Source organism: Haliotis rufescens, unplaced genomic scaffold, assembly GCF_023055435.1.
Source record: "Haliotis rufescens isolate VD_foot unplaced genomic scaffold, xgHalRufe1.0.p SCAF_2, whole genome shotgun sequence".
NCBI classification, from domain to species: domain Eukaryota; kingdom Metazoa; phylum Mollusca; class Gastropoda; order Lepetellida; family Haliotidae; genus Haliotis; species Haliotis rufescens.
Window position 1 is genome coordinate 41,811,655 of NW_025963890.1, and position 14,414 is coordinate 41,826,068.

General features: G+C 37.6%; 1 protein-coding gene across 1 annotated transcript; it reads left to right on the plus strand.

The window, feature by feature from the left end:
- Positions 1-226: 226 nt before the first annotated feature.
- LOC124149434 (protein FAM166C A-like) lies at positions 227-13,803 on the plus strand. The gene is made up of 5 exons (XM_046521022.2): positions 227-386; positions 2,158-2,241; positions 2,878-3,067; positions 4,759-4,871; positions 12,824-13,803. Exons 1-5 carry the CDS (start codon positions 316-318, stop codon positions 12,969-12,971), a joined length of 606 nt encoding a protein of 201 aa, XP_046376978.1. The 5' UTR covers positions 227-315; the 3' UTR covers positions 12,972-13,803.
- The last annotated feature ends 611 nt before the right edge of the window (positions 13,804-14,414 follow it).

The window sequence follows — 14,414 nt, forward strand, 5'->3', positions numbered from 1 at the left end:
AGAGATCTCTATCATCAACGAGGGAACTACTTGTTGCTATGGACACCGCGTCGTGATTCACACAAATATGTACACTATGAATTATGTTCCTGAATATGTAGACATGTACTACATACGTATGTTTAAGTAAGGACAATATGCATAATATAAACTAGCATGCATGTTTTTCAAACTAAATCAATTACTACGCCGCCGTTTCTTAGCACTATTTCTTACTGCGGATTGTGTGTAGTCCGTGGCAGCGCATGTAAACAACTTCGCGTGGTCACAGGAGAGCACTGTCAGAAGTCGACGAAAAACTTCGAAACCAGCAAAATGTCAAGACCAGCAGGGACGCTTATCACCACCCACAATGCCAACTACATATCTCCCAGATTTATGCCAGGGTAATGTTTACAATAGATGTTGTGTGTGAAATATCGTGATATTATTAAGTTAGCGTCTGTAGATATGACCATGAGGCCTGGCACAGGATAAAATGTATTCTTTCGAAGACTAATTTTATTCAATTAAATATTATACGTAGGTCTTGTCCAAACTGAGGGTAACGCACAGAGATTTTAATGTGAGAAATGTTTTATTTCAATTCAGAATATGTATGCATTGTGAATATTCACACTTAATGTCCCGTGATTTGAGAAGCACTTCATATGTATAGATTACCTCCCCTTGGTGAACATCGCTTACATTTAACATGACTTTATTTGTGACCGACCACGAGATAAGGCTCCTTATGGTGAAAAAAATCACATTTTACTTCCCATTAGATTTTAAAACTACAGTATCTTAGGAACACAAATTTACAATTCACAGGCTACAGTTCATATTTATTACAGAGATAGATCTACCTGGCATGAAGTATTTGGACTCATTTTGAGACTTTTGTTTGTTTGTTTGATCTTGTTTAACGGTGAACTCAGCAATATTCCAGCTATATGATGGCGGTCTGTAAATAATCAAGTCTGGACCAGACAACCCAGTGATTTACATCATGAGCATCTATCCACGCAATTAGGATCGATGACATGCATCAACCAAGTCAGCAAGCCCAACCACCCAATCCCGTTAGTCACCTCTTACGACAAGCATAGTCGCCTTTTATGGCAAGCATGGGCTGCTGAGACCTATTTTGAGACTTATAACTGTTTATGTATTAATTGCAGATTTTAGACATAATGTCTGCAATAATTGAAAGAAGACATGTATGCTGAAGGGTTTTGAAATAATATTTTTATTACATTCTGAACTAACAAGAGAAAAATTAGTAATGGTAATTGCTTTATATCATAGGATGAAAGAGCACCTTTTGATTTCACACTTAAAATAAAGATTAGGGGAAAGCATGTAGGTTATTCACATATTTTCATGGATGATGCATGCAGATTAAGATCTACAATTCCACGACTAAACAGCTGCTAAATGGGATTAACTTTGTTATGATTGTTGCAAAGATTTTGTTCTCATCCCAAAAGTGTAAAAGTTAATACCGTATTCGACGTAATAAGCACCCAGGGCGCTCTCAAAATTAGAAATTGGGGGCTCTTATTAGAATATTATTTTGGTGAAAAAACGGTAGTTGAAAGATACATTTTATATTATGCTGACAGCCTGAAATGTTTATGTACGACAGATATATTTTTCCAGAATTTAATTGCCCATAATTAAGGTTGCATATAACACACAAGCGCGTATTATACACGAATGAATAAGTCTTGTGTACATTGATCAATCGGAAGGGGTGCTAATTGGGATTTTTCACAAGCCAATATCATAGCAAATATCACCGTGGGCGCTTATTAGAGTGGGGCGCTTATTAGGTCGTATACGGTATGTTACTTTATCACTTCAGAGTTATGCAAGAATTGAAGTTTCCTGCTTCTCGTGCTGAAGATTTGGTAAACAAATATGATAGTTTCAATATGGATATTTGTGTAGACCTATTAGCATTCCTTTTAGAACGATATTGTGCTGAGGTAGCACCCAAGGTGTTTTTGTCAGGTTTTTGTTTTATTTGAGTAGAATTCTAACATAGTCTATTAGATGAATGTATATGCCAGATTAAGGGAATCTTTTGTGTGTGTAAAGAAGTAACTGTTACAAGAGATAAGATGTGGCTCGAAGTAAAATATTCAACAAACCATTGACTTTTGTTTACAGGTATCGAGGTCACTGCCCCACCACCAAGTTCGACTATGGCGAGACGTACGGAAACGCTACATCTAAATATTTCCAGGACTACAGGTACGAGTGTCACACTACTTAATTCGACGTAATAAGTGCCCCGATCTAATAAGCGCCCACGGCGATATTTGCTAATATATTGGCTAGTGAACAATCCCAATTAGCACCCCTTCCGATTGATCAGTGTACACAAGACTTATTTATTCGTTCATAATACGCACTCATGTGTTATATGCACCATCAATTATGGGCATTTAAATTCTTGAAAATATTTCTGTCGTGTATAATTTCCACAGACTTTTCTTTTGTATCATATTAGGCTGTCAGTATAAACCACAATATAAACGATCATCCAACTCTGTTTTATTTTCTTACCAAAACTATATTCTAATAAGAGCCCACTTTTTCTATTTTTGAGAGCGCCCTGGGCGCTTATTACGTCAAATGGTATATGTCAGTCAATCATGTCATTGCTTATACAGTTCATGTAGAGCCATTTTTAACATTCAAAAGACTGTGGTTACTGGTTACCATGGTAACTGACAATATACACTGTATCTGGATTAGGTTCAGCAGTGTATGATTTTGATGGTTGTTCCTATTAACAGTAAATAAACATTTATGAATGTCAATATTTGCAAATTCATACGACAATAATTGGCTCATTTGTTGAATATGACCCCGTTTTTCTTGTAGGTCGGAGGTGTTGAGGAGCTCGTCTGACCCGTACTGCAGGGGAGGGCAGTTCCCCACGTACTACACACACAACCCAGACCTAGTCATTGGGAACCGCAGTCGCACACAAGACAAGTGGACAGCAGCACCAAAATATCAGCTGTCAAACATTGACCACGACAGGCGTGAAGAACTGTGCAAGTTTGATCAGGTTGGTGCTTCTGAAAAATGGTTGTGGAGAACAAAAGATCTATCAGGGACTTTCTAGAAATGAAGAAAATATCTGTCACTTTAACTGTGACATAAATTAAAGTTCTTGTAGGTAGAGTGTCTGCTCGAAGAGTGGAAGGTCAGTGGTTTGATCCCATACTGCATATTAGCAAATGTCCTTGAAAGATGGTACTTGATGTTACCGCACCTGTCGCTCAGCTTCAAGGGGATAAAACAAGGAATTGTTTGGCTTGGAGTTGGTATTCTGTGTCTGAGTGGGGTATTTATGTAAACCGCGGCATGGTCTCTCCGTGGGCTAGCACTTCTAAAATCGGCATTAGTGTGGACTAGTACAAGCCGCCACATACGGACAAGCACCTGTGCATGCATGTCACTATGAAGGGCAGTGATCTTGAATGTGACTTTAAAAGTACTTAAAACCCATTTCACTTCACCCCAGCTCAAGCCCTGCTGGGGCAGTGGGGTATCCTGGTTGAATAGGCAGTAACTCATCATGCTGAGGATCTATCATCTTCCCAAGGCAAGGGAGGTAACTGACTAAAGTCCAGTTTCCATCCTTGCCAAACTAGGCTGGAATTTCCAGGCTCGATAGAAGAGCTGCCAGTGGCTGTCCCTACTATGCCCTCCTATCGACCAAAACGATTCCATCACTCATAGCGCTTGCATTTGCTTCAAACATAATGGCAGCCAGTCAAGACGATCTGATCGATAACCAAACTCTATATTTTAATAAAACAGGTCTCAATCTGTGAGGTGCATCAAATCACTTGAGCACCTTGGTTAAAAAGGTGAAAAGATTTGCAAAATATCTGTCAATGCCAAGTTGGCATGCTTTGCAAATCCCACAGTCGACCGGAATCTGCACATTGAGATCCATGTTGTTTACAAACCGCATGTAAATTTACTTACTCGATTTTTATTGGGTTGTGCATAGACTTGTTAGTCCAGCCAATATGTAACTCCGGAATTCCAGCCTAGGGTGGAAACTGGACTGTTATACATGTAGTCAGTTAATGCCATTGTCCAGAAAGATGAGGATGTATGTTTGAGTCCCCATTTGGTACAACAAGTCAACACCGTTATTGGTGTCCCGCGTGATGACATTGCTGGAATAATGCCTGAAGTAGCATAAAACCCAAGTCACTCACTCCCGTTTGCATAAATAAAACACCCAAAACATATTAAAGTATCTTAATTCTTCTTGTGGACCTAAAAAGCAGGCCTGAGAATTTATGGATGTCAACTTCTTTATTATGAGGAACACACCGTTTCGGAGTACATGCTTACTCCTCCATTCACCTGATGAAGGAGTAAGCACACTCTGAAACATTTGTTCTTCATAACAACGAAGTTGACCTCCACAAATTCTCTTCCTTATGCGGGCGGTCGGGTAGCCTAGTGGTTAAAGCGTTCGCTCGCCACGCTGAAGACCCGGGTTCGATTCCCGACATGGGTACAATGTGTGAAGCCCATTTCTGGTGTCCCCCGCCGTGATATTGCTGGAATATTGCTTAAAGCAGAGTAAAACCATACTCACTCACTCACTCTTCCTTATGTGTATCACTTCCATATGCCTTTCAAAGACCTGATTTGTTTTTTGTTTTTTGTTTGTTTTATCAAAGTTATTGATGATATTGACAGTTGGTTTTATTTAATTAATTATGATCACAGCTGGCCCAGTCCCATCGGGAACACTATACAGACAAGTCAGGGACCAGGAAGAGTGTGGATTACTTCAAACTGCCTGTCAGTGCTGAGGAACAGTTTAAGAAAAATGCTATGTTGTAAGTATGGGTGTACATTATAGCCAGTGCTTGTCGTCTATAGCTGTCACCTGTCATGTGCTTGTCACTCATCTTCCTTGTCTGTCTCCACTCACTCTCAGTACTAACCATTTTAAACACCACAATAATTGGCTCAGTTAATGACATCAACCGAATTTTGAAATTATGTAGTTTCAGTCCAAAAAGTTAAGATTTTGTGACCATTTGTAAAACTTAGAAATATATTCAGGCAATAAATGCAAATATCAAGATGCTGAAAATTGTTTTAATTAAGTTCTCTGTCAAAGAAATTGGTGCGGACATATCTTTTTATGTGAGAAACCCATGTGCTAGAATTTTCATTTCTTGTTTTCGAACAGATATACAATTCTTTCATGTGGAGTGCTTTGATGATATGATGAAATCTCAGGACAACTATTTCTTGTTGTGGATCACATGCAATGATATGTTGAAACAGTACAAAATCAGAATTGCTTGCAATATTAAAACACCAGCAATAAGATATCATGTCGTGCTTGCATCTTTATTTAATCGCAGAATCATGTTTTTCATTTAGTGCTATGTTCTTGTATGCCAACCCCACAGTCTTGCTGCTTTACATTCGCTGATTATCTATGTTGTGGTTTTCAACTTTTCATTATGCTTTGGTGAAATGTTTACACAAATTCAGTGCCCTGTCGTTGCCAGATATTTCATGTATGCCTATTTAGTTGAGGATTACTTGAAACAAATTTGAGAAATGCCATCTTTAATTTGCAAGACAGAACTATCTGGCAAGGACTTTAAATGCTTTGTGATTAGCACCTGGTACTAATCTGGGTTTTAAGTATGGACAAATCTTCTTACCGGTATTCATTTAGTAATTTCTTTTCTTTTCTCACAAATACCAGAATAGAAGCATTTTAGATGTTCTTAACTATGTACAAGTCGACTTTTCTAATATTTATTTTCATAAAAGTTTGTCTACAAAATCAAAATCTCACTTTTTCTTTGCAAGTTTTACCTCTTTATTTTATTATAATGGTTCATTTCTGTGTCAAAATGTTGTAAAAGAAATCCATGTTTGTACCAAAATTCAGAAAAGGATCTATTACATTGGAATATCTAAAGTCTTGTTGTAAAAAATTGTGTCAATTTAGAAAAGGTCACCAGTTTGTAAGAAGAGTTTCCCCACAAGATGTCACAGACTTTGTGTTGTGCTAAACTCACAGCAGAAATTGTATTTGTATAAAGAAATGAACCATATACTGTAACTATTACTGTAATGTCAATTAGACGTAGTCCTCCTGTTCTGACATAGGTATTCTCTCCCTTGTATCATCTCAAATAGTGCATGTCTTGTAGAAATTTGAATCCGTATGTACACCCATACAATATGTAAACAGAAAAATAAAAAATCTTGTGAATCCAAAATTCAGTCCCTAAATGAAAATCTATAACTTAATAGAATAAATGTTAAAAGTTTATAAGATTTCGATAATAACTGATTGAACACTAACCATGTAAAGCGTTGGTTTGCACTTGAGTGACTTGCAGTGTTCACGTTTTGATGATGTCATCAGTTTGTGTGTGTGATGATAAGTTCCCAGTGTGCAGTGCCATGCGGACTGCTTCTCGCTAACGGAACATCTTGAGCACTTCAGGTAAGGTTATGTTCTATTCATGATTTGTTACCCCTTGCTATAGTGGCGAACTTTATAGTATTTATACATCTATTGCCGCGTATTAGCTATGTGTAGCATTTGGAGAATAACCTACAAGATATGAGAAATTACAGATTATCTGTCCGAACTGAATTAATTCTTCAAGTTCCATGCCTTAGCCTAAAAGAATAATAGTCTTGGTTTTCAGGCACCGCCCGCTTCATCATCAATTCCGCTTCACGTTTCGGTTTCTTTTCCTTTTTTATATCAAAAGAAATCTTTAAATATTCCATGTCTCAAACACATGACCCCAGCAGTGAAATGCTACAATTCTTAAGAACAACATAATTTTGCTGATATTATTGTACACAAAATTTGGTTACATACTAGCTTGAACAACCTCTCCCCCACCACCACCCCAAAAAAAACCCGCCCACCCACACTATATTTTCAAAAGCCATTGCCTGAGAATCAATTCTTTTATTTTTAAAGCCTTATTGAATGTTCAACATTATTTCACGAGGGACATAATCCCAAATCCCAAAGCTTGTGAGCTGTTCTCTATGTTTCCCAGTGAAAATGTAGAAAACATGGGTTTCCTGATCTCAGGTTGAGATGTCAGCTTAGGCACTCTAATGTTGGAACTGCATCGCATAAAATCATTTGTGACGTCATGAACAATCGCCAATGTCGTCTTCAATTGTTTGCGACAATGAATTCATTTGACAACACATTACTGTTGGCCAACAGTTTAACAATGACATTAACTAGCCAATCAGCATGAAGCAGATTAATAATGCTCATTGAAAATTACTGAAAAGGATTTTTCGCATGATTTCCTTGCCACTGTTATATGTCATATATTTGCCTTACACATAGAGGCCCAAAGATATAATTATAATGTGATTCATATCCCCTCCACAAATTTGAATTCGGAACATCAATGTTTTGCATTCACTGCACCAAAAATGGGGATGTTCATTGAATCATTAAAGAGATCAAGACAAAAATTCAGTCAACCACTAAAATTAATTTCTTCATTATCATGGATAGTTTTGTTACTGTTCCATTAATCTTGAATTTCTTTGCAAATATACCGTATTTAAAGTAATAAGCCTCACTCTAATAAGTGCCCACAGCGATATTTGCTAATATATTGGCTAGTGAACAATCCCAGTTAGCACCCCTTCCAATTGATCAATGTGCACAAGACGTATTTATTCTCGTATAATACATTTATTATATGCATCCTTAAACATGGGAAATTTAATTCTGGGAAAATATATCTGTCATATATAAACATTTCAGGCTGTCAGCTAGCATAAACCACGAAATTTATGATCTTTCAACCCTGTTGTTTTTCACTAAAATAATATTCTAATAAAAGCCCCCTATTTCTAATTTTGAGAGTGCCCTGGGTGCTTATTATGTCGAATACGGTACATAGTAATCTTTTGAAGAGAACCTTGTCCTGTTTTCCTGGTCCTTCACAAGAGCATTCAAGCTGACCAATGTGTTACAAGAAGCAGCGTTTGAAATTGGCACTAGTCCCATAGTCCTTGCCAAACTGCCCAATAGTTAAGGTATCATAAGGACCAGCAGATTTTTGAAAATTTTAGGGTTTTACTATATGTTATTATAAGGACTACCGTATTCAACGTAATAAGTGCCCAGAGCGCTCTCAAAATTAGAAACTGGGGGCTCTTATTAGAATATTATTTAAAGGATAAATTTCATGGTTTATGCTGACAGCCTGAAATGTTTATATATGGCAGATATATTTTTCCAGAATTTAATTGCCCATAATTAAGGGTGCATATAACACACGAGTGCGTATTATACGAGAATAAATACCATATTTGACGTAATAAGCGCCCACGGCAATAATTGCTAACATATTAGCTAGTGAACAATCCCAATTAGCACCCCTTCCGATTGATCAATGTAGACAAGACTTATTTATTCGCGTATAATAATACGCATTCGTGTGTTATATCCACCCTTAATTATGGGCAATTAAATTCTGGAAAAATATATCTGTCGTACATAAACATTTCAGGCTGTCAGCATAAGCCACGAAATTTATCTTTCAACTCTGTTTTTTTTTTCACCAAAATAATATTCTAATAAGAGCCCCCTATTTCTAATTTTGAAAGCGCCCTGGGTGCTTATTACGTCGAATACGGTAAGTCTCATGCACATTGATCAATCGGAAGGGGTGCTAATTGGGAGTGTTCACTAGCCAATATATTAGCAAATATCGCCGTGGGTGCTTATTACGTCGAATATGGTAGTGGACTAAAACTGTTAGTTTCTATCGCTGAGATAGTAATAAATTACCTTTGGGCTTAGTAGGTAAGTTAGTTCCCTTGTGCACAAGTCCTCTAATAAATGATGTAACTTTATCTAAAATACTTAGGTATATTTTTCAGATTTAAATATTGGTACAAGAAGTGATTTCAAATCACATGGGGTTGTTAAGTAATTGCTATTGACATGTTTGAATGGTTAATTTTGCTGTCATTTAGGAGATAAACCATCTGTGTTTTGAAATTTGAGATAGTCTAACTAGGGTTAGTACTAGCCTCAAAAGACCCTTGAAGATTCCGGGGTAGAAGAGGTCTTCAGCAACCCATACTTGCCGCAAAAGGCGACTATGCTTATCATAAAAGGCAACTAACGGGATCGGGTGGTCAGGCTCACTGACTTGGTTGATACATGTCATCGATCACAATTGCTTGGATCGGTGTTCATGATGTCAATCACTGGATTGTCTGGTCCAGACTCGATTACTTTACAGACCGCTGTCATATAGCTGGAATATTGCTGAGTGCGGCGTTAAACAACAAACAAACAAACAAACAAACAAACTAGCCTCCAAAGCTTTACGGGCCCAGGTAAGGATAAAATGCCCTTGTAATGTTAAAACAATGGGGAAATTGGGAATTTGAACTAGCTCTGGGCCAGCAGGCTGGTGTTAATTAAAGTTCTAACCCTCCTAACTAAAGACAAGATACCTCGTATACATTTGAAACCTCACACTTAAGTGTCATGGTAGAAAAATAAAATAAACCACTATTTCCACACCGCATTAATCCAGGTGGTACAGTGTAGAATAAACTTTCTGAATCTATAGGTTAACTGTCATACCCCTTGAAGATCCCTTAATGGGTATGAAATATGCTTCAACATAATGTATTTTTTTTCAATATTCTTTAACATCTTTATCAGGTTCAAAATAAAATATCAATGTCAGTTGTTGTCCAACGGCCAATTATTATTTACAACAGTACTGTGCCACTAGTTGTTACTACAGCCATATTATATTGCTGTTGGCTTCTACCTTTTGTGGGGGGCACAGGTGGCCCAGTCGTCGCGATTCGCTGTTCAGAGTTGCGTATCTTGTTCACGCCAGAAACCTATGATTGTGGTTTCGAATCCGGGTTCGCCCCGATTATGTTTCTAGGTTTGTCAGCACCATACCAGAGCTCATGTGTTTCACAGAAGTGGTAAACATCTGAGACCTGCATCACTTCGGGCTTTCCTCCCACATTAAGCTGACACGCCGTGATATAACTGGAATACTGTTAAAAGCGGCGTTAAACCCAACTCACTCTATCTTTGTGTAGCCTGTAATTAAACATGACCTAAATCAAGATGGAGACTGGTTGTCATGAATTGGAAAAGGATGGGTGCTTTTAAATTGTACATCGACTTTGAAAAGCATTAAAAAGATTTAGGCATAAATGCTTTGAACTCGTGAAATAGAGGAAACTGCTACACTGATACGATGTTTGCCAGTTTACCTCTTGCAGAGGCAAGAATTCACTTTCCTTGTGGATCACAGGGGCTCATTTGTTGAAGACCTCCATATGGAGGTCCTTGTATTCTCGATATTGCACAAGACTGTATCTACAGCATTGTTATGGCCTTCCATTCACAGACGACAGGTCCTGTAACCATGGTAACACTGTCATGAGAACCTTGATTCTGCAATGTAAGTCTCAGATGGATGTTAAGGAACAAGCTTGTGGGGTTGGTTTCAAGAATGCATTATGTTAGTTTAAGAACACAAGTATATGGTAAAACTACCAAGCTCAGGACCAAATGTGCGAAAACATTTTCTTTCAGTTCAAGCAGTGAAGACGATGAATAAGTGGCCAGTCTGCATTCCTGGTAACTGTCAGTTGTTCATGATAGTTGAAACATGTGTCAGTTGTTCATGATAGTTGAAACATGTGTCAGTTGTTCATGATAGTTGAAACATGTGTCAGTTGTTTATGATAGTTGATACATGTGTCAGTTGTTCATGATAGTTGAAACATGTGTCAGTTGTTCATGATAGTTGAAACATGTGTCAGTTGTTCATGATAGTTGAAGCATGTGTCAGTTGTTCTTGATAGTTGATACATCTGCCAGTTGTTCATGATACATGTAGTTGAAACATGTGTCAGTTGTTCATGATAGTTGAAGCATGTGTCAGTTGTTCATGATAGTTGATACATCTGCCAGTTGTTCATGATACATGTAGTTGAAACATGTGTCAGTTGTTCATGATAGTAAACATGTGTCAGTTGTTCATGATGGTTGATACAACTATCAGTTCATGATAGTTGATACATCTGTCCGTTCATTAACGTTGATACATGTGTCAGTTGTTTATGATAGTTGATACATCTGTTTGTTTACTATAGTTGATGGATCTGTCATTTGTTCATGATAGTTGATGCATCTTTGAGCTCATGATAGTTGATACATCTGTTTGTTTATGATAGTTGATGGATCTGTTATTTGTTTATGATAGTTGATATATCTGTCATTTGTTCATCATAGTTGATATATCTGTTTGTTCATGATAGTTGATGCATCTGTCAGTTTTCCATGATAGTTGATACATCTGTCATCTGTATATGATAACTGATACATTTGTCAGTTGTTTATGATAGTTGATACATCTGTCAGTTGTTCATGATAGCTGATACATTTGTCAGTTGTTCAATATAGTTGATACATCTTTCAGTTGTTCATGGTAGTTGATATATCTGTCAGTTCATGATAATTGATACATCTGTTTATGATAGTTGATACATCTGTCAGTTGTTTATGATAGTTGATACATGTGTCAGTTGTTCATGATAGTTGATACATCTGTCAGTTGTTTATGATAGTTGATACATCTGTCAGTTGTGTATGATAGTTGATACATCTGTTTGTTCATGATAGTTGACACATCTGTCAGTTGTTCATGATAGTTGATACATCTGCCAGTTGTTCATGATAGCTGATACATTTCTTAGAGGCCACCTGACCTCTTTAAGAGTGAAATACCTGATCACATACATGGGGACAATGAGTAATTTCGTCATTCTCCATCCTCATGTACACTCGACCGCCTCCGTGGTCTTGTGGTAGAGCGTCCGCCCGGAGAGCGGAAGGTCCAGGGTTCGATCCCGGGCCGCGTCATACAAAAAGACGTTAAAAGATTGTACTTGTTGTTACCCTGTCTGGCGCTCTGCATTAAGGGGCTAAAACAAGGACTGGTCGGCTCGGAGTCAGTATACTGTGTCTGAGTGGGGTATTCATGTTAAACTGCGGCATGGTATCTCAGTGAGCTAGCACTATAAATCGGCATCAGTCCGGACTAGTACAAGCAGCCACACAAACACACACACGTACATGCACGTCGCTATATAAGTGCAATAATCTTGGACGCGACGTTAAACCCAATTTCACCTCACCTCACCTCATGTACACTCACAGTGTGCTGTACAAACTTGATACAATATGGAAGGAAATCTCCTGAACACTTTATCAGGTGAAGCAACAATGGGAATGTTTGGATATCAAACATTCATAGTTTTGTTTTATAAACATAGGTCACATTCTTTGCAGGAGCAATGCTGTTATACTACTGAATACTTTTAGCCAAAAATTTGTAAATATAATCTGTCTTTATCATAGCAAAGTAAGACAAGAACTGTTTTTGTCAAAAGTTACTTTATTTTATCTATTCTGGATATTGAAGCACAACAACACTGTACAATGAAACTGACTAATACACTACGTATGATAAAGCAAAATGTCAAACAGGATAAGTCTGTAGACAACCTAATATGCAAATGATAAATTCAGCTTGTGAAATCGTGTTGATGCAGAATAGAGATGCCGTGTTTTGTATTGGGTAAAACTGCAGTGAACCCATGAATTGTTTCTTATACTGGAAATGTTTGTATATATTACATGTATATATATGTTATATATATGTTATATAGCACCTTTATGTGAAGAAAGTGTCTTTGTTTATTTCAGCATGGTACTGTCCACTGGTCACTCGGATCAGATCAGCTTGCCTCACTTAAAGCATGTGGCACGCCGAGGACCCCTCATCCGCCGCGTCGCCCTCAACTCCTCACAGCGGGACCGGGAGATGCGCGACGTGTACTTCGAGAGTCGCTAACTGCAGTTACACACAATGTTATGTTCAGTTGGGATTTACGTTATTGTTTTGAATGATCTACTTACTTACTACCAGTCTTCTTTCAGATTTTAAACACAAAACCCGAGTTTCCAGACCAAATAACATAAGGGAGTGGACCATTAGTCTGCATTGTGGTTATTTTTTCTTTTGTCGAAAGTCAGTATTAATGTTTGTGATATGTTGACATATTGTATCAGGTTTTTAAGTTTTGTTATTGATAATTCTCTTGGTTATGTTATTATAAGATTGTATGAACGAACAAGTTGTAGTTCTTGGGATTTTGATTTCGGACCAAGAATGTTTGTTTAGAATTGGATAAGGTTTTTATACAAAGGGACATAGGTTACCGTACGTCTTTCGGAATGTTTAAACTGAGAACTAGTTTTGTGACACTTTTATCTATAATCATTTCATCTCCATTGATTTAGCAATGGTTGTTTGTGTATTGTGATAACTTATATATTGTTGTGTATTTTTATATGAGGTCTACAAGCTCATATGGTTGCCACTGCTGTAGGTGTTTACCACTATGTATAGACAGTGAGGATGTACGGGGGCAAGTCTTGGATACTCTTACTTTTGTTTTCTGCAGAATTACTGCATTACCATGTCAATTTCCAATCAGTTTTCTTTGTTTTTTTGTACCGAGAAAAAATCCTGCTCGAAATATGTTTTTCAATAACTGAAAGTGATATTGTTTAATATGATATTTGTTATGTCTTTCAGCTGTAATTTAATCATGTTGTTCCAGATCATCATATCATTATAACCATGAGTTGTATATGACAGTATTAAACAGCGTTGAAAAGTTTGTGTTCTCCATTATCATTTGCATCTGATGCAGGCATGGTGAAATCGGGCTGAACGATGTGTTTGAGATCATTGCACTAATATAGTGCTGTGTTGGTCCTTTGTAAGAGGCCACTTAATGGACGGGGTGATAGTCCACTTGGTTCATTGCATGTCATTGTATCCCACTGGCATTGATGCTCATGATGTCAATCACTGGATTAAATGGTCAAGACTCGATTATTTACAGACCACAGGGGGCGGTCGGGTAGCCAAGTGGTTAAAGCGTTCGCTCGTCACGCCGAAGACCCAGGTTCGATTCCCGACATTGGTACAATGTGTGAAGCCCATTTGTGGCTGGAATATTGCTGAGTAGCAACTTTGGCTAAGTCCAACAACAGTTTAGCCTGTTGTGCACACAGTTGTTAAACAGTCATATTATTAGCATTAACAAAATTTGACAATCAAATTACAGCTCAATGGATAATTATTTGGTCAGACTGCACAAAGATTGAAATACCCCAGAGGTTTCAATGTGGTGGCCATGTTGGCACATCAGATAATTGGCAAAAGAAAGGGAGCCTACGAGGTTGGAAATGCATGTAATATAAGAATACAATCAATTAATCCCAA